Source organism: Myotis lucifugus, unplaced genomic scaffold (assembly GCF_000147115.1).
Source record: "Myotis lucifugus unplaced genomic scaffold, Myoluc2.0 scaffold_61, whole genome shotgun sequence".
Taxonomy (NCBI): Eukaryota; Metazoa; Chordata; class Mammalia; order Chiroptera; family Vespertilionidae; genus Myotis; species Myotis lucifugus.
The window spans coordinates 4836852-4858729 of record NW_005871109.1 but is presented as its reverse complement, the minus strand read 5'-3'; the positions used below and the strand labels follow the sequence as shown (position 1 = coordinate 4858729).

Sequence of the window (21878 nt, the reverse complement as noted above, 5' to 3'; positions counted from 1 at the left end):
CCCATCATGACATGGGTAAGGCATAGATTTATTGTCAACCCCAAATCATAAAAAACACCAAACTTTGACAAATCAAGGGAGTTCGTTGTGTTTGCTTAGCATGAGGGTTAGCACAGTGCACTACTAGTATTCAGGAACCATTCCTCACACAATGCTTTTAAGTTTCTCATGGCTGAGACTCTGGCGAAGGATGTGAGAAGGGCAAGGTGAGAGGTATAGAGAATCCTGGGACTCCGGCTCCCCTAAAGTGCTTAAGAAGCATCTTCTCAATCTAGAGAAGATGATGTTTAGTGCACCTGAAACCCAGGTAGGAAATATCCAGCACAGGTTAATCCGAGCTATTACCTGCCCACACAGAAATTACATTTAGGGAAAACTACTGCATGACGTTATGAAACCCCATTTTGTGATATTATTTGTTTCTATTTGGAACCAGAGTCAAATGATTCTAAAAATGGGGTCCGTGTGGCGGCTGGCAGTTGCTATGATGGTGGGACCTTTGCCAGGGTTGTTCTCGGTCTCGGCCTTATCAGAGTACAGGAGAGACTGCAGGTAATGAATGTACTTGATTGCAGCTCTGAGGGTTTCCACTTTGCTGAGTCGCTTTTCCAGGTACTCCTCCGGCAGGTGATGTCGGAGCTGGGCATAGCCTTCGTTGACACACTTCACACGCTGCCTTTCCCGTTCATTCCTTTTCCGGATAAAGGAGGGCCCGTAGGAGTAGTCGCACCTCCTGTAATTTGGATAAGGCACTGGGAAGGAGAAGGGGCAGGGCTCACTGTAATTTCCCAGGGCCAGCGAATCACTGGAAAAGGGCAGCAATGGCAGGTCTTCAAAGTAAGGGGATGGCACCGAGGCCTCGGGGTACAAGTGGAGAGTGACCATGGGGTCCAGATAGAAGGACCTGCTCAGCGGCAGGTGGGCAGAATCAGGGAAGACAGGCACTTTTCCCGGCAGATTAGAGTAACTTCTATTGTCCATCATTTCTTTGTTAGCCTGGAAACATAACCAAGTTTATTAATTTGGGCAAATCCAAGGAGAGCAAATATTGTCAGTTTTCTCAGAGATCAATGTTTTAAAGACTTTTCTGCTTTGATGTATAGTTTTTGAGTTCATTCTGAAAACTAGATGGGGTTACAATATTCTGTGGGTAGTAAGAGGGAGGATTTAAAAAATATATATTTTTATTGATTTCAGAGAGGAAGGAAGAGTTAGAAACATCAGTGATGAGAGAGAAACATTGATTGGCTGCCTTCTGCACGCCCCACACTGGGGATCGAGCCCACAACCTGGGCATGTGCCCCTGACCGGAATCGAACCCGGGATCCTTCAGTCCACAGGCCAACACTCTATCCACCGAGCCAAACCAGCTGGGCAAGAGGGAGGATTTTTGATGCTGCACAGAAACAGTATGAAATAATACTGACTCACCTGGTGAGAAAATTATTGCCTTTCAATTCTCTTCCAGTTCCAATGATTACATAGATATAGTGTTAGTCTGGTGATAGTGTCTCCTACACTCCCAGAGGCTTTCTGATCCTCCTCAGATGGAAGCCTTCAACAAGCAGTACTTTTTAGCTAGGCTCTAATAATATTTAACTCTTCATGTCTATTTATTGTGAATTATACTGATTTCACATTTATAGTATGATACAAATTTTAAAAATAAAATCTACTTGAGTAAAAAATGTGAATTGGTTTGAAGAAAAATAGTAATACCCGTACAGGTGGAACAGATAATGAAGACTGTGAAGGTGTATGCAAATAACTGACGTTTGGGAAACACTGAAATACCACAATATTTAAAATACACGTTGGAGAAATTACAAACTAGTTAATGATCATGCCACCTCACAGCATAGCCTTTCTAAATAATACCTGATGTGCTAGAGGCCAATCCAAAAATAAAAAAGGAATCATTTACTCTTAAAAATTCACTGTAATGCCCTGGCCAGGTGGATCAGTTGGTTGGAGTATCGTTCTGTACACCAATAGGTTTCAGGTTTAATTCCGGGTCAGGGCACATACCTAGGTTGTGGGTTCGATCCCCAGTTGCGGCAATCCATGTTTCTCTCTCACATCTCTCTCTCTCTCAAATCAATAAAAACATATCTTCAGCCCTAATGCTATGGGTAGGATTAGATAACATTGTCACTTGTTTCCCTGAGGGAAGCAGAAACTCTGCAGGCTGCACTATGTAATGGGTGGAGCAGCCTCTACGCACCAGAATTCAAGTGTGAAAAAATGTAGTACAGTTCCTGTGAAAAAGCCTAGCCTATCTAGTGTGGCTACTGAAGGACAAATGACTATGGAAACAGAAAGGGCACGGGGTTCGGGATAAGGGTTAAGGAGGATTATAATAAATCATGTGGAGACAGGCTGGAAAAGGGGTAAATGCCAGGAAAAACTCCTCCTCAGAGGGGGGTGGGAGTGGGGGAATGAAATAAGTGTGATAGGTCCAGTGAAAAATCAAAACAGAGAAACAGGAAGTGAAAGATTCCTAATTACTGACCAAATGACCTGAAATAACTAACGTAAAACAAAAATCTCTGGGAGATTAAAAACTAGCCAACATTGTGTCAAAAAGAAAAAGTTGCCGAGAGAAAATGGTTAGGAAATTCCCAAGCCAGAGATAGAGAGTAGATAAAGAACAAGTATGGCAGCAGCTACAAAATGATGGCACAATGAGTTTGGAGCCTGTATTTCTACATTTCTGAGGACAGCAGAGCCTTGTTCTGCCTATGGCTGACAAGCCAGAAGTGACACAACAGGATACCAAACATAAGACAGATGCCATCAAAGCCAATCACACACATAAATTTTTTGAGAATGGTTTTATTCTGATAGATCATTTAATACTATCGTAAACCTTGACTCATGAAATCTGAATAATTTGCATATGCCACAGGTAATTAGAAATGTCTAGGCTTTAACAAGACTTTGCTTTATCCTGGGAAATAGAGCCTTGTGTCTGGAGACACACCCATGAGAAGCTTTTCTATTGAGCATTTCCAAAAAGTTCACTCATCAGTGCTTGCTTCGGGAAGGTATACCAAAAGCTCACTACTCAATGTAGTAGCAGTTAAACATGATCACCTTTTATTCAAAGAACATTTAACTACAACACAATGGAGTGATAGAATGCAAAATGCAGTAATGATCAAGGAAGTCTAGTGGAAGCTGGACATGTTTGTAGAAACTGAGTAGTTTTTAAAAGAAAGCAACACAGACTATTAGTGCTGGGGTCTGGCAGTTCCAGATTCATGCACAGTAACAAATTCACCTATCTTGGAAAAGTCTCCGGTTTCTGTCCTAGAGCTCCTCTGGGAAATAAATGAGGTCTTAATGATAACATTCTAAATAGATTTTTGGATGCTCTGCTGAGCATAAAAGCTTCAACTTGCAGAGACATTAAAAATATCTAGCATGTGAAAAACAAAGCTACAACTACACCTATAATTGAGTTAGGAAAGTTAGGGATGGAGGAACCTTAAAAATCCTCTTACCCAATACCTCAGGGGATGTAACTTCGCTAAGGTTGCAGAGCTAGTTGCAGAGCATGGGTCCGACCCTAGGTCTCTTGACTTGCAAACCAAAACCCTTTCCACTACTCCAGATGAATTAGTCACCAGCAAAATCTGAATCTTTTAACATATAGGCATAATTGATAGTTTAAGATAATAATCAGGTAGCTGACAAAATTCATCATTTACCAACAGTACCTAGGGATTTTCCGATAAATCATACTCTTATTCTCCCCCATGGGCCACTCTGGAGAAGAGTCTCTTACCTGAGTATTGTCACCACGGTGCTGTATTTTGGATTTGGTCAAATTTAACCTGATTTATAGGTGATCATTTAGTAACAATATGCAAAGTAGCTTACAGTTAAACAGAACTGCTCAGTTCTGGTTTAGCTGTGTTTTTTTTTTTTTCCTACCTAACATGTAGATATGACAACACATAATACCAAGTAGAAAGTTTACTTATGAAACTGGACTCCTGTAACAAAGTCTTTTGTAAAAAGAATGCTCCCCCATTCATCTAAATGAGTTGAAATCTTATAAACACACGAAAACCTGCACATAAATTTTTATAGCAGCTTTATTTAAAGTTGTCATAACTTAAAAGCAACCAAGATGTTCTTCAGTAGGTGAATAGATAGAGTATATCCAGACAGTGGAATATTCAGTGTCAAAAAGAAATGATCTATCAAGCCAAATTAAAAATACAGAGAAACCTTAAATGCGTTATTACTAAATAAAAAAGCCAATCTGAAAAGGCTACATACTATGTGACATTCTGGAAAAGGCATAATACCAAGGATTGTGATTGCTGGGTTTTATAGTAAGGGTGTTATACAGTTTTGTAAGAAACTGTCAAACTCTTTTCCAAAGTGCCCATACCATGGGGGTTATATTATTTTATATCAGAATTATCTTTAAGTAATAGCCTCATAATGTGCAATATTGGTCAATATTCTTTAAATAGAGATTAAGGCCATAACCAGGAAGATCCATGTGAACCTAGTTTATTAAAATATCTATTAAATTTGTTGGCTTCTAAATAGGGTTGTATTTTTTAGAGCAATTTTGGATGCACAGCAAAACTGAGCAGAAAGTAGAGTTCCCATATAGCTCCTGCCCCTACACACACCCATTCTTCCCCACTAGCAACATCCCACCCAAATATATGTTACAATTGATGAACCAATATTGACACATCATTATCACTCAAAGCCCGTAGTGTACATAGAGTTCACTGTTGGTGTTGTACATTCCATGAGTTTTGACAACTGTACGACAAGTACAGAATAGTTTTACAGTTCCACAAAGCCTCTGTGCTCCACCTATTCATCCCTCCCTTCCCCCAATACCTGACAACCACTGATTTTTTTACTGCCTCCATACATAGTTTTGCCTTCTCCAGAATATCATGTAGTATGTAGCCTTTTCAGATTGGCTGCTTTATTTAGTAATACGCATTTAAGGTTTCTCTATGTATTTTTAATTTGGTTTGATAGATCATTTCTTTTTGACACTGAATATTCCACTGTCTGGATATACTCCATTTATCCATTCACCTACTGAAGAACATCTTGGTTGCTTTTAGGTTATGACAACTTTAAATAAAGCTGCTATAAAAATTTATGTGCAGGTTTTCAACTCATTTAGGTAAATACCAAGGATTATGATTGTTGGGTTTTATAGTAAGGGTATGTTATACAGTTCTGTAAGAAACTGTCAAACTGTTTTCCAAAGTGGCCATACCATTTTGCATTCTCATCAGCAACGTGAGTTCCTGTTGCTCCATATCCATATCAGCATTTGGTGTTATCAGTGTCCTGGATTTTGGTCATTCTAATAGGTCATTTTAATATATCCTATTAGAATATATGATGTGGAACATTTCTTCATATGCTTATTTGCCATCTACATATCTTCTTTGGTAAGGTGTCTGTTCAGGTCTTTGGTCCTTTTGTTAATCAGGTTGTCTTATTGTGGAGTTTTAAGAGTTCTTTGTATATTTTAGATAATAGATAATATTATCAGATATGTCTTTTGCAATTATTTTCTCCTAGTCTGTGGCTTGTCTTCTACTTCTCTTGACAATGTCTTTCAGAGCATTAGTTTTTAATTTTAATGAAGTCCAGCTTATCAATTATTTCTTTCATGATTTGTGTTTTTGGTGTTATATCTAAAAAGTCATTGCCAAACCAACAGTAATCTAGATTTTTTTCCTGTTATCTTCTGGGCATGTATAGTTTTGTGTTTTACATTTAGGTCTATAGTCCATTTTGAGTTAATATTTTGAAGGGCATAAGGTCTGTGTCTAGCTTTCTCCCCGCACCCTCCATTGTATTGCCTTTGTTTCTTTGTCAAAGATCAGTTGACTGTATTTGTATGGGTCTATTAGGCTCTCTATTGTGTTCTATTGATCTATTCTGCCAGTACTACACTGACGCTGACTTGACTGCTAAAACTTCACAGTAATTCTTCAAATCGGATACTGTCACTCCTCTGTACTTCTACATTAATATTGTGTTGGCTTTTCTGGTTCTTTGGCTTCTTGATATAAACTTTAGAGTCAGTTTCTTGAAATACAGAAAATAACTTGCTGGGATTTTCAATGGGATTGTATTGAATCTATAGATCAAGTTGAGAAAAACTGACATTTTGACAGTATTGAGTCTTCCTATTCATGGACATTGAGTATCTGTTTATTTAGTCCTTCTTTGACTTCTTCCATTAGTTTTGTAGTTTTCCTCATATATATTTTGTACATATTTTGTTAGATTTAATACCTATTTCACTTCGGGGACTGGTATTGGTAAATGGTATTGTTTTTAATTTCATTTGTTCATTGCTAGAATATAGGAAGGCAATTACCTTCTGTATTAACTTTCTATCCTGCAACTTTGCTATAATCATTCTTTTTAAGGTTTTTGTTTTGTGGTTCTTTATTTTCTACATAGATGATCATTTCATCTGAAACAGACAATTTTATCTCTTCCTTCCCAATCTGTATACCTTTTCTTGTCTTACTGCATTAGCTAGGAAATGCAGTACAATGCTGAAAAGCAGTGGTGAGGACACCTTGCCGTGTTCCTCATCTTAGCAGGAACACTTCCACTTTTTACCATTAAGTAAGCTGTGGGTTTTTGTAGAAATTCTTTGAATATCTAGTTGAGGAAGTTCTCTTCTATTCCTACTTTACTGAGGTGTTTCTTTTTTGTGTGTTTTTTTTTCATAAATGGGTGTTGAGGTTTGCTTTTTCTGCATCTATTAATAGGATCATTTCATTTTCCTTCTCTAGCCTGTTGATGTGATCTTCGAATATTCAACCAGTCTTGAATCCTTTTTTAGTATATATGCTGCCGAAGCGAGCACCAGTCTTGAATCCTTGACATAAATTTCACTTGGTTGTAGTTGAAATAACATATTTTAATATTAACAATAAAATCAATAATTTAGGTTAAATTTGTAGGTCTGAAAAATTGTTTTTTATTAACTAAAAAATCCATTAATAGCTTCTAAAACCTTATACTTATGAATTTAATGTAATTTAATTATAATTTTTGCCAAGAATTTCTTATAACATGCATTTTAAATCTCCCAATATATCAAAATGGTATATGTATACTTTCAGAGGTCTTAGTACCCATGCATTCTCTCTCTCTCTCTCTCCACACACACACACACACACACACACACACACACACACACACACGCAATTTAGTACCAATGTTTTATGATTAGACTGGTCTAAAAGAGATCTCACAATAGGGTGCACATGCCTTTGCATCTCCAAGTTCATCATATAGCAAAAGAGGGGGAGGAGAAAAGTTGAGACATAGATACACTGGTAGGTTTTTCAAAAATTATTTTTATTGTTCCATTCCAAAGAGGACATAGGAAGAAAAAAGCCAGTTATCCAGTGACTGTTATACCCTTCAGAGGGAGGCACACAGAACTCCATTACTTGTTCAACGCTGCACACACCACAGCTCAAACAGCTGCCTCTCAACCTGACCAAAAATGCTGACAATATGTGTATGTCATCAATCCATGGCTTGGTTTAAAAGAAAATTTCTTTATTGCAAGTATCCAAGTCCTTAGGATTCATCCTTAAAGATATTAGGGGATGAGAAAGACCACTCATGCCAAGACTATGTTTAGTCATTACAGTAAACTAGAAAGTGGCCAGTTTGTTTTAGGATGCACTGCATCAGACATCACAGTACTTAAAAGAAAATCTGCAGTTTGTGAAGAGGCACCAGGCATTTCAGAACTAGTTTACCATAAAGTGCAGCTGCCGGCCAACCAGATACCTAAAGACAGTCAGTGCAAAATTCAAAAAGGATAAGTCAGGGCTTTGATGCGGCTGGCCACACTGCAATATAGAAATGAAACTTAAAAATATAAGATAAAGTCTATTTACAAAAGTTTTTTTAGTAAAGTGACTTGAGAAAAGTTATGTTAAGCAGTTCCCACACATCCCTTCCCTCCCCTGCCAAAAAAAAAAACTACCTGAAAATTATCTTGAAAACCAAGTTAAAACTGTGTGGTGAAAAAGAGAATGCCTGTTTCAGGTAAAGGACTTCAACGTAATTTATAGGCAGACGTACTTTGTCACAAATAGGATAAGGTTTATTGGCGACTTGGTGTGTGCTTTAAAAAATGTCTCTATTAATATGTTAACAAGAAAAAAATTCCAAGCACGTTTTTGTTTCGGGTTTTGAATTTTCCAGCAAGAGTTGGTGAAATCAACAGGGTGTTAAAACAAAACCCAGGAAAAATCAGTCAGTTTTTTCCAGTTGCCTGCATTGTTGCTTTCTAGTTACCTCAAATTTGATTCTCAATTAGCTGAGGACAACATGACGGTCAAAGACGGACTTCCGCTGCTCTTGAACTTGAAGCTTCCAGCGCTGCTGGGCATACTCCACCTTGTTCAGCACGTTGGCTCGACTGCGGGAGCGGGCCAGCACATCGTGGGCATTTGCAAATGGCTGGTGATCCTGAAAGTCCAGGAATGGAGACCATAAGAGATGGCATAATTGGTGTAAAACACACACAAAACAGCAGTTGTTCAGCCAGAGACAGAAGCAGCTGGGTTTTTCAAAGAACAGACCATCTATTTGCCCAAGCATTTCTAGGCACTCAACTGCTAGAAGTAGGCTGAACTCAACTGCAGAAACAGATGGTTCAAGTGGCATAAGCGATGAGGAGGTATCTGTGTCATGTTCCCATGAATCACCATTTCCAAAGACATTTCCTTTAAGAAGCAGGGACCAAAGATAAAGACAGTGGTCATTTATGTTAAAGAGAAGCTTCCCTAACGGGTAGGGAAAGAAAATCTATTTTCATGTTAAAATCTGTATGCTACAGACACAGAAAGTAGGACTTTTCCTTGCCTCACTCAATACTGTATAGCTGAACTGGAGCAGAGGAAAGACCTATCTTATCTGACTCCCATTATATTAGAATTGTTACTTGACAGCTGGGGCCACATTCACCCTGGGAGATAAAGAGACACCTCATGTGCTAAAATTACCCTCTATTACCAAGGGCAGTAAGAATTACTGCTTCAGAATTTCTATTCGAAAAAGACTTGAATCTTTCAATGCTGAGCACTATGGCTTCTATGCTAGTTGCCATCTTAGGAAAAGAGGCTATTGAAGGCTTACCCAGGTATCTGTGTAGAAAAACAACTTATCCTGGTCAAAGTAAACCAATGCCACTGATGTTTGTAGTCATTACAGGGGAAACCACTGTGCTAATCTATCTGTGAAGGAGATATAAACACAGCTGCCTAAATGACAAAAAGCATTAAAAACTAACTTATTGCTTTTGTTTGCCTTTTTCTTGATCTCTTTTTCCCAAAACCTGGTTAACAAAGCTTCTAAATGTTCCAACATAGGAGCCAAGTCACAAGTTGTATCTCTTTAAAAAAATATATATATATATATATATATATATATATACACACACACACACACACACACACACACACACACACACACATATTTTATTGATTTTTTTACAGAGAGGAAGGGAGAGGGATAGAGAGTTAGAAACATCGATGAGAAACATCGATCAGCTGCCTCCTGCACACCTCCTACTGGGGATATGCCCGCAACCAAGGCATATACCCTTGACCGGAATCGAACCTGGGACCTTTCAGTCCACAGGCCGAAGCTCTATCCACTGAGCCAAACCGGTTAGGGCACATGTTGTATCTCTTAAACTAAACTTTGCCTCTAGTAAAGAAACAACATGGTCTTGTTGTGCATGCTTGCAAAGGTTCTATTATATATCTAGGGCAGGCGTCAGCATGTCTATAGAAAGCTATACACACCATCTACCTATATATAACCATAACCATGTGTTGTTATAATACCTGGTCTTCTTTTTTTTGTTAATCCTCATTCAAGGATATTTCTCCATTGGTTTTTTTAGAGAGAGTGGAACGGAGGGATGGATAGATAGAAACGTGGATGTGAGAGAGAGACATCGATTGGTTGCCTCTCACATGAGCCCCAACCAAGGCCGGGGATCAGTCTGCAACTGAGGTACATATCCTTGACTGGGAATAGAACCCAGGACCCTTTAGTCCACAGGCTGATGCTTTACCCACTGAGCCAAACCAGCTAGGATTAGTCTTCTTTTTATACCAAGACATGTACATAACTGCATCAAAAAGTTTTCTATAAATAATCTTTCCCTGCCTTCTTTACCAAAATTCCCTCAACTTTTCACTTAATTTATGTAACAGCTTGTGCAAAGCCTATTAAATTTTTTAATCTTCAAATGAAAATAATAACAATTTCATAAAGTTAAAAATGTATTGAAGATATAAGAAATAAGGTGAGGGAAGAGGAAGGCTAAAGTTGTTGGATTACTCGATTTCCCACAAAGAAATAAACCGATCCAAGGTCATCTAACTAATTAGCACAAACACAAGACTTAAGCTCACCTAACCTTGACTTGGCGTCATATTGTCTAAACATACTGATTTTGTTCAGGTAGATTAAGATGACACTATAAGGATATGGTGATGAACTTGTATATAAAATATTATCACCATTGGCTTGTTTTGACATAAACAAGATTAGGAAGAAGGATGTACTTTTTCAGCAGAGCACCTCTCAATTTCATAATCCTGCTATCTACTCTTCAAGGTGGGGGGAGGGGGATCTTTTTAAGGAACAAATTTAAAGGACTAAATAAACCAGTAATTCTTTTGGTCTGTTCTCCACCTATCAGAACAAGATTGAACTAGCTGCTCACGGTCATGGAGGCTTGGAGAATGCAAATAGAGATTTACCCTTTTTATGTTTGTTCTTTTCACACCTGATAAAATTACAGTAAATACAAAACATGTTTTAATGTAATGCTCTGATAATAGCAATGATGTGTCATGGATATATAATACAGTAAATATTGTGACTGCTTACAGTGAGCTTCGGAACTATTTGTACTAACTCTTGCTTGATTTAAAATGCTTTACAATGAAAAAAATTAAAACAATTTAATTGAGAATTTAACAAAAGCATTTTTAAAAGCACATAGTGAACTCTCATCTTGGGTAAGCAACAATTGTAGAATTTAAATTTAACTTCTTTTTATTTTACATGGTAACAGATTGTTACCATAAATTCACAGCTTTGGTCTGAAAATCCCTCTCTGCTGACAATCAGTTTAACAGATAACTCAAGAGTCAGCCAGGCCTCTCAGAAACAATGTTCTCAAATGGTCATCTTACACAGAGAATCTATCACTGGTGAACAAAAAGGTTATTAAGCACATGACCCCACCAATCAAATGCCTTTCCTACATGTTTTTGTCTACACATTTGTGCATCCATTTCTTTTATGTTCTTTGATATTATCTATTCCTAAAATCAGGAACTAGATATTTAATGCTGTAAGTGATGTAGTTTAAGTGAGACTTTTTATTTATGTGCCTTATAATGAAATGGTTTATATGGCCTTTGACACATAACATTTTCATATGTTAGTTCTCAACTGAGGGTGGTTTTGCTCCCCAGAAACATTTGACAATGTCTGTGGACATTTTTTACTGTCGTGACTGGGATGAAGATGCTATTGGCATCTAGTGGGTAGAGGTCAGGGATGCTGCTAAATATCTTACAATGAACAATGTAGGCAGCCCCCTTCAACAAAGAATTATCTAATCCTATCTTTTGATGAGAGAGAATCATTGATTGGCTGCCTCCTGCACAGACGGAGCTCACAACTCGAGCATGTGCCCTGACCAGCAATCAAACCATGATCTCCTGGTTCCTGGGTCGATGCTCAACCATGAATCCACACCGGCCTGACTACATGTCTCTTTGTTTTATTCATCTCTTTATTGCTAGTATCTAGCACGGTACCTGATAATAAAAAGTTACTCATTTTGTAATGGAAACAAGGGAAAAAGAAGTAAACAGAGGTGTTTCTAAGAAAGTTTTTAACAAAACTAAAATGAAATCTTGGGTAAATAAGTTGGGCATTCATAACTGATATTCATGAGACAATATTGTATTGATCAAAAAGGAGGTTCTGGCTCAGTGGATAGAGTGTTGGCCTGTGGACTGAAGAGTTCCAGGATCGATTCCAGCCAAGGGCACGTGCTTGGGTTGAGGGCTCAATCCCAGTAGGGGTGTGCAGGAGGCAGCTGGTCAATGATTCTCTCTCATCATTGATGTTTCTATCTCTCCCTCTCCCTTCCTCTCTGAAATCAATAAAAAAATATATATATATTTAAAAATAAAAAAGGAGGCTCTGTTTGTAGATATAACTCAAGCCATCCAGTCAGGATCCACCTTCCCATCTTTTACCAACAGGTCCACAAGCCATTTAAGAGTAAAAGGGCTTCTGACTGTGGTTAGCAAGGGCTCATCCTGGCGTTAGCTTTTGGAATTGGTTCTTGACGCTTTACTGAATTTTACCCACTTTAAGGAACATAGTCCAATAAAGTAATTCAAAATAAGAAGTAATTTCTAAAAAATTATATATATATATAATAATGAAAATTTGGAAATAAGCCCAAACAGGATAATAAAACAAACAATATATTCCTCTAAGTTAAAATGAATAACAAGTTTGTGGGCTATGTCATTTTCTGGACATTTTTGAATGATGTTGACACAAAAAGCAGACCACAAAACATTTATACAGATTATACCAACTGTATGGATGGATATAAATGTGTTTTAAAGATAGGAAGAGAATCTGGAGTGATGGTTTTATGTTTCTCTAGAGTTAAAGATCACAGATTTTTAAGAAGAATAACAGAATATATAAAACATCAGCAGGTTATCAAGCTGCACATCATTAAGAAAAGAACAGTATGGTCTTCATACTTTCCTTCGCTAAAGCCTCTTTACCTCCTATGATATTCCCTGTGATGCTAACAGGGAAGGTGTTCAGGTGGGCAGAAAGCTAGCTCAGATGCTTTTCTCAATGCAAACAGGGGAAGGCAATGAAAATTGCGCCCTGGGTACTGAAGAGCAAAGCCTTGTATAACACACTCACTAAAGATCATCAGTTTAAACCACCATATTTGTGGCTTTACAAAGCAATTTCCTCATAAAGAGACATATACTAAAATTAGAACTATCTTTAGCTTCTCTAGTTGACTATCTGCTCCAGTGCACGAACATTTATATTACTTCATGATGATGATCTGTCAGCTAGGGCATGCTGAGAACTTACCCCAACATCGTCATCACTCTGTATTAATTGTGAGTGTCCAAACAGGCGTCTCTTCAGTATGGGCTCAACCAGAGTAAGGTACACCATGTACAGAAGTAGAAGACCCAAAATGGACAGGTAAATTATAATGGTAACCTAAAGGAAATTGAAAATAAGTTACATCTCTGTTCAAGCCAAGGAATCAGAATTCTGTATAATCATAGTAAAGCCGCAGTGAAGACTGGTCTATCTGCTAAGCATACAGGATTTCTATATCAACCAGATTTGAACATAAGAAACAAATTCAATTCTTCACTAAAGTATTAACGGAAAAAAAGCATTTTGTCGTTGAGATCTTTTTGTGAGTCTTCAAAGCTCCATTTTCACTTACTGCTAATCACCACCGCTAGCACAGCAGTTTTCTTTCTCACCTGAATACAGTGTCCTAGTGCTGTCAAGACAACATAAGAGAACCCTAGCAGAAAATGCAATGCAGATGAATTTCAACAGAATACTCTTTTAGATCAATTTAGATGTTCAAAATATGTTTTAGGCCAGTGATTTTCTTGAGATCTTAATTCATGTGCTGACATCCCCAAGAATGGCTTTAATTAAAGACAGACAATACCAAATATGGACAAGGATGTGGAGAAAATGAACCCTCATATGTTGCTGGGGGGAATGAAAAATGGTACAACCACTTTGAAAAACAATCTGGCAGTATCTTAAAAGTTAAACATAAACTTACCTCTCTAAGAAATCTACCCAAAAGAAAGGAAACTTAGCCACACACAGACACGTAAGCAGATATTCATGACAGTATTATTCATAATAGTAAATATCTGGAAATAATCCAAATGTCTATCAACTGATGAGTGGATAAATAAAATGTGGGATATTCACATAACAGAATGCCATTCAGCAATAAAAAGGAATTAAGTACTGACATATGTTACAACATGAATAAACCTCAAAAACATTATGCTAAGTGAAAGAACCAGTCACAGAAGACCACATACTGTATGATTCCATCTTTATGAACTGTCCAGACCTGTAGAGACACAAGGCAGAACAGCCACTGCCTAGGACTGAGGGTAGGAGCGGGATTAACTGTAAATGGACATGAGAGACCTTTTTGGGGTTTTGGGAATGTTCTAAATCTAGATTTTTATAAATTGTTTAAAACTTGCTAAGATTTATAGAATTGTACACTTACAATGAATTACTTTTAAGGTATGTAAATTATACATCAAAATTTTTGTTTAAAATTAGAAAGTACAGTGAGAATTTCTCTATGGGACAGCACCCTGCTACAGCAGGGGCTCTCCCACAGGGTCAACCACACCAGAAATCTTTGTAACTGTTATAGCTGACCATTCCCAGATTTCCCATGTGCCCTCTTTTTGGGAAAGGAATGGGAGGCTCCATATAAAAAAACTGGGGAGAGAACTGTTAGTCACCACGATAAAGTAACTGAACTTATTAGAGGTCCAAATGGTGATCAGAGCGATCCACCTTCCATTTCCTATAGCAAATAAAGAAAGGAAATCTTAAAATCCAGAAGTGATGTTTCTAGAATAGATGAGTCACTATATGTATGATTCTTCCTAAGGGTTGAGAGGGCAGGAAGAAGAGGGCCTAATCATGCTATTCTCACTATCTTCTGGCATATGTGACCACAGAGAAGCTGGGACATTTTTCTGGAATATGCTAATTACACATAGGGCATTTTTGTGCTATTACACACACCATGCCTATCTACCTTATCTTAATCCACAAAGCATCTCAATGAGGCAGGCAGAGAGCAGGCCTTCTTTGGGATTGGGGGTTGGAGATGAGGAAGGAGGTAAAGTCGGTGGTGAGGAGAGCAGTATTTGAGTAACTAAAATAGAATTCCTATGTCAAAAATTTTTCCGTGTCTCAGTATTATCATGAACTACTCCAGAAGCAGAAAAGATGGATTTTTGTTTTTCACCTTGATTGTTACAGAGCTTCTTTCCTCATATTTGCATTCACAGCGCAGACAGTATGCTTCTATGTCAGGCTCCCTCACAGACATGAGCTCCACAACATGAAGGCAATCGCTGAAAAACACAAAGATAAAATACTGCTCAAGTCTAGCTGGATTTTCTATTCACACTGATCAAAACTTTCTTGAAATCCGGAATAATCACTGAACTTATCCAATGAAAGAATATAAGGAACAAATAATCAATAAGGGAAGTGAAACAATTTCCTCTCTTGATATCAGCAATTTGGTAAGATCTAAAAGTCTAAGAAACCATAAAGACACATATATAGTAACTATTTTCAAAGGTGCTACTGTTAGAAGTTTATAATGCACCTGAAAAATCCCAAATGGGATCAAAACCTATTTAGCAGATTGAGTCATATTCAAACTTATTTAGTTACCAAGCAAAACTGCTTTAAATGATTTAAAGTGACCTGGGGCATTGTTGAAATATGAGATTATCTCTTTTATGAATCAACTAATATTCTTAATTGCCACAGTCTGGAATATAAATGGCTAATCACACTTAGCAGTTGGTAAATTCTGAAACCTGAACATTCAAAGCTACAGTAAGAAATAATTACTTGTCTTAATGAGCAAATGTCTATTGAAAAAGCATAAAGAAGGAGGATTAGGACAACAAAAATATTTTTTAATGAAAAGTGATTACTTGGAAGAAGTATATCAAAAATAAAAGGCTGAATGTTTTTGTTGTTGGATGTTTTTCTATTTTCCAAACTACATATTTATGGCTTATGAAAAAGCAATTCTATAAAAAAAAGCATTTTCCCAGAAACCTGTCAATTCTAGAAAATAATTAAGCTATTACTTCCCCCAGCTAATAAGAGCCTACTACTCTGATCATCTTCAGCAAAAGTAGGCAAACTTTTCTGTCTTCCTGCCTTCTGCTGGGCAATTTTCTTCCCTTTTGGCATCTCTTCCTTAGGTATTTCTGGCTCCCAGAAGAACTCTACTAATTTCCTGTCTCTTTCCACCATCCTTCTTGGGGGCACTCAATGCTCTAGGCTGATTCTTTCCATTTGTCCTATCAAAATGTACTTTTTGTTTTGTTTTGTTTCATTTCCTCTGTGCTGTGGCTTAAAAAGAAAATCCAAAACAATATGAATGATAAAAGTTCAATCAATTACACTTAACAAAGTAATTGTAATTTAAACAAAGGTAGTATGTAATAATAAAAAAAGAAGTCTCCAATGGTAGCATTTCAAATAAGGGTAAGGTCCCACAACTCACACCATACAAGTGTGTGATATCTGTTCCAAACATATAGAAGACTAAGAATGTAGCCAGCTGGATGCAGGCATAAAATGGGCAGAGAAAGCTAAATCCCGTTACAGGAGTATCTAGCTCAGAATCAGAGTTCATCCAGCCCAATACTTTCAGAGAAGTCACCTGCACAAGGTTACAGAGTAAACTACCAGCTAAAAGGACCCAAATCCAGGGCTCCTATCTCCTAGGTCAGCCCTCCTGTATCTCTCTGAACTTCAGGAATATCAGACTTATCTCCCACTTAGTTTCCTATTTCAACTTCAGAAGCCTGAGTAACAGTACCTAAGAGTTATGTGAGAATCTAAGTGCTGAGTATTGCGTGTTTCTTTTGAAGAATACAGTTTAATAATGTCGAGATACTGGGTGGGAGAGGAAGCAGGAAGGTTGGTTCTGAAGGGCCAGTCACTGTAAACACAGAACCCAGATACAGAACTCAACCACTTTAGGAACTGGGCAACACCTCCCCCTAGTGCCAAAGGGAGGACATTTTTGGCTTTAAATCACACGCCAAACACAAACCAGAGAACTCAAACTTTTCTTAAGTCACACAGCAGAAGTCAATGAAGAATTAATGCTAACAACTGAGCACAATGGAGGCTGAAAGGTAAATACAGGGTGTCCCAAAAAATGTATATACACTTTGAATAATTATTAATTCCAATGGGTTAAGAAAGAAACATCAACTAAGCTATCAGCTGTGAAGTATGTATACATTTTAGGGTGACACCCTGTATATATCTAGGCCAGATGGATATTAGAGGCCTCATAAGGCCATAACATAACTTGCCTACCCTTCTGCTAGTTAAAAACTTTGTCAGTGACAACTGGGTAATATCACACCTATTCTCAGTAAATGGCTAAGTTGCAGGAAGGAAACAGGGAGGGAACATGCCTTGTTTCAACTGTTTATTTTCAAACCTCCCTCTTTTGACCAATAATCAGAGATGAATGACATATGGTTCTGTCTGAATCTAGAATAAGAAAAGTCAGTGAAAAGATTAGTGCTAACCACTTGAATAGTGAGTTTATTTGCCACTCAAATAATAGTCATATTTTATTACTAATAGAATAAATTGTAAGTGCTCAATATATTTAGAAAATTTATAGGAAAAACTTAAAACTTATTTGAGCTTTCTTATATCATATCAATAACTTGCTGCTATAAAACCTATAAGAATATAGCTACATCACTTTGCAATATGAGACAATTTAAGTGGAATGTGGACATTCATAACAAGTTCTCAAGAACATACTTATCAAATATGAGATTGAACCAAAATGAGAAGAACAGACAATAACATCAAAAAAAACTAAACAAGCTCAAATGCTGCCTTTTCTTTTTCCAAGTCAGCTTGGAATATTGTAACCGCACAGATTTAATTTTGCTTTCAAATTCTTGTAGGCTGTTTATCTATGAAATCAAGTACATGTGAAAGCACACAGCATTTGGAGCTATTTTTCTTCTATGCCTATCCTGGTATTCTTCTACTGTGGTTACAAACCATAAAACATGACAATTCCATGGGAATGACCTCATCCATCCTGCGACAAAACAACTGTTTCCCAACCATTTTATGGCACATGCAGAAAAAGCTATCATTTGCAAGATCCACTGAGATAAACAGAGAAGGCTGCTGGTGGCTAGCCAGTCAGGATCTCAATCATCACATGCCTGCCTGATTACCCTGAGAGCTGAATGGATCAATATCACACCTATAACCTATTCATGGCACACCAACTGGGAAACTGGTGTACATGATTCATCCATTCCTTCCTGAGTCTCTGACACTTTTAAACATAGTCTCCTACATTTGGCAATATATCGCCAGAACCTACAAGCTGTAGAAATTATAACCCAGATAAATGAGGCTTGCTTACCTTTCACTGAAAAGCAAGAGAGAGGGCCAAAATTTAAGGGGGCAAAGGAAGTAAGTTTAGGTGGCACAAACTCTGCCCCATTTCCATAGAAAACCCGCCCTATCTGGGGCTTAGAGTTTTTGCTATATTACTTCAGGCCTACATCATACACTCAGGGTCTTACTCTCACTTTTTTCAAATGGAAATGGAATTTGACACTTTTGCTTAGAAAGAAATACTTAAAAAGAAAACAATACACTGGATGAACATTCTGGGCTAACAGTGACAACCACAGAAAGAAATCTGACAGGTAATTAAGCAATCCAGAATACTTACCAATCTTTTTGGGATATGTTCCTATTATAAATATGTCCAGGAATATCTTTATAGGGAGGACAAATACATTTACACCGAACATCCTCCGAATTCTGTAACCAAAATGGAAACTTAGTATAGAGCTTGTTGACAGTTTATCATAATTCTTTAAAAAAATGTTTTTATTTATTTCAGAGAGAGGAAGGGAGAGAAAGAGAAACATCAATGATGAGAGAGATCATTGATCAGCTGCCTCCTGCATGCCCCCTACTGGGGATTGAGCCCACAACAGGGGCATGTGCCTTGACCTGGAATCGAACTATGACCTCCTGGTTCATGGGTCCACTCTAAGCCACTGAAACACACTGGCCGAGCTATCATCAATATTTTTTTTAAATGCACCATATACATTTTATTAAGCACCCCCTACCAAATATTCTAAAACCATTCACTTAAAACTTTAAATAACTTTGAGAGATACATGTTCTTTTTGGTAATGCGAATGAATCATTAAATATTACATAAAGTCAGTTTAAAATAATACTTAGTACTTGATCTGTAACTGATTAATCACATTTATGGGTCAGATAACACTCAAATTGTGCTAATGTTATCACCATCTACCTGTCAGTAGAAAGATATGATACATGGCTAGCTGTGTCTACAAATAAGAATGTTGATTATAAAAGGGTTGGGAGGAATCAAAATTGATTGATACGGACAAAAGGGGTTGGGCCAGAGTCCTATAGAAGGGCTGAAGTTTTAGAGGCAACTCGGCTACAATTAGAAAGAAAGTACATAAGGGAAGCAGCTCGAGGATAGCCGAGATCAGCTAGTCTACCCTTTGCATGAAACTTTGCTTCTAATCCCTCCAGAGAGGACAACTGTGGATAAAGAAAACTTCAAGAGGTGGAGAAAGGGGTGACTAATATAGGAATTGAGGGGGAGTAGAAGATCCTTCCTCCAAAGGGGAGTCTACCTGAGAAGGCAGTGGCTCCTCAGTCCCAGAGGACCAGGCCCCCTGCTCTGAGATATGGTATGTCTGGCTGAGTTGTCGATAATTCATTCACTCACTCAGCAACCATTTAGTGAGCATTTGCTTGGTGCCAGACCTTGTGCTCAAGCAGGTGGGTTCGGATAAGTATAAGGCATGGTTCCTGCCTGTAATTAGGATGTGCCCTAGTAAAGGAGACTGACACATAAATACATGATTGCAGTGCCCTACCTAAAGTGATGACAAGAGATACGCAGAGGGTGCCAGCAAGGTTTTGAAAGTCAGGAGACGTGCTGCTGTTCCTGTTTCTGGTGGAAGGTAGGAAAGACTTCTGCAAGAATCCCTGAGCAAGAACTCCAATCAAAATCCCGGATCTGGCCCTGGCCAGTTTGGCTCAGTGGATAGAGCGTCAGCCTGCGGACTGAAGGGTCCCAGGTTCGATTCCTGTCGGGGGCATGTACCTTGGTTGCCGGCACATCCCCAGTGGGGGGTGTGCAGGAGGCAGCTGATTGATGGTTCTCTCTCATTGATGTTTCTAACTTTGTATTCTTCTCCTTCCCTCTCTGTAAAAAGATTAATAAAATACATTTAAAAAAAAACTCCCGGATCTGTCTGCCTCTGATGTGTCCTTCCCATAATCCATATTTAAAGATGTTATAAACTCCTATTTTTTATTTTTTAAGAAATGCAAGCGCCATTCTGTTTTCCCATCTCATTAACATGAATTCCTTCTGTTTTCTCCAATAACAAGCTAGCTCATCAAGGAGCAAGCACAAGTGTGCACGGGGCCAGGTGTGGACAGCAGGGGCAGGAGTGGGGCTCGAAAGCAGCACGAGGGGTCGGAAGGGCCGTGACACGGCGCCGGGGAGAAGGCCACCACCTCACCTCTCCTGCAGTTTGGATCCTCCCTCTCCCACTAAATGATCGGGTACAGCGAAGGCAAGAAAGGGCTCGAGAGGCCCCGGAGGGGTCTGGGTGAGGGAGAATGTAGGCCGGTGAGGGCTCCCTGAATCCTGTTGGGAGGAAGGCTGCCAGGACAGGCAAGTTCCCGCAAATGGCTGCGTTCCCACCTAAGAGGGAAGACCTCGGAGGAAGGGGACTCCCATCCTCTGGGCCTGGGGACGGGTGGAGTGTGGTCTGGGAGGCTGCTGGGGTGTTGGTAGGCGGCAGAGCGTCGGGGTGGAAAGCGGACGTGGAGGGTCGCTGCCCGGGCGGGGCAGGCGGGCATCGGGGCGGGAAAGAGAGCGCCGTCAGGGCCGGGGTGGGAGCGGGGGCGGCGACGGCCGGACAGTCAGGGCAGGAGGGCGATGGTGGGCGCTGCCGGGGCTGCGCGGCCCGGAGCCGCGGGTCAGGGCTGGGAGAGGATCGGGGCGAGGAGCAGGTGGAGACCCCGCGGGCGGGCGGGGGCGGGGGAGGAGCTCGCGGAGCGCGGCTCGGCGGGGCGGGACTCACCTTGGCGGCGGCGGCCGTCCGCACCAGCAGCAGCACCGCCAGCGCCAGGCAGGACAGGCTGAGCGAGGCGCCGAGACGCGGGAGGCCTCCCCACGGAGTCGCCATGGCGGCCACACCGAGCGGCCCCACAGCCCGGGGCCCCAGACCGGCTCCGACTCCGGCTCCGGCTCGGGCGCCTCCGCCCGCACTTCCGTCCCGGCCTCCGCGTCACCCGCCGCGCCGGGCCGGCCCCTAAAAGCCTCCGCCCCGGAAACTGTTCCGGGTGCGCAGGGCCCGAGGCTGCGAGGCGCTGGCCCGGCCGACGCTCGGACCCGGGGGCCCGGGAGCTGAGGGGCCCCTTGGGGAGCAGCCTCGGCCGGCAGAGCTTGGAGACGCTGGCTTGTCCTTCCGGGGCGCAGACGCCGCGGGGCTGGGGCGCCTTCCCTCCAGAGAGACCCCCGCCAGCCGGCAGGTCGGGCCGACCGGGCCATTCCTTCCCGGGAAGCGCGCCCGGTCAGAGGTCGGGGGTCGTGCAGGGACTCGGGGCTGACCTGCCGCCCACGCGCGTCCCGGACGCCATTCCCCCCAAGGTTTCCAGCAGCCGGGGAGCTGCCTTCGCGGGTGCGGCCTCCGCTTGGGCCCCGCTGGCCTCCCGCGGGGGGCTGGCTGCCGAGGTGCGGCCTGGGCCACGGCCACGGGGCTGGGCCGGGCCAGGTCCGGCTCCGAAAGGTGAGAAGTTGGCGAAAGAACCGGCTCCCCTAAGTCATAGGGGAGCGCTGACCC

General features: G+C 40.3%; 2 protein-coding genes across 3 annotated transcripts; both read right to left on the bottom strand.

The window, feature by feature from the left end:
* Positions 1-7: 7 nt before the first annotated feature.
* On the bottom strand, positions 8-996 carry ASCL3 (achaete-scute family bHLH transcription factor 3). Its single transcript, XM_023754566.1, has one exon. It carries the CDS (start codon positions 982-984, stop codon positions 439-441), a length of 546 nt encoding a protein of 181 aa, XP_023610334.1. The 5' UTR covers positions 985-996; the 3' UTR covers positions 8-438.
* Positions 951-21304, bottom strand: TMEM9B (TMEM9 domain family member B). 2 transcript variants are annotated; one of them, XM_006089640.3, is made up of 5 exons: positions 21117-21304; positions 18692-18783; positions 15176-15284; positions 13222-13356; positions 7366-8517 (listed from the first exon to the last, which is right to left on the bottom strand). In XM_006089640.3, the coding sequence occupies exons 1-5, from the start codon at positions 21219-21221 to the stop codon at positions 8362-8364; spliced, it is 597 nt and encodes a 198-aa protein (XP_006089702.1). In that variant the 5' UTR covers positions 21222-21304; the 3' UTR covers positions 7366-8361. The 2 variants fall into 2 exon arrangements, with proteins under 2 accessions (XP_023610333.1, XP_006089702.1); XM_023754565.1 differs by lacking the exons at positions 18692-18783; positions 21117-21304 and adding an exon at positions 951-996 and having other exon boundaries at positions 8344-8517; positions 15176-15283.
* Positions 21305-21878: the final 574 nt, after the last annotated feature.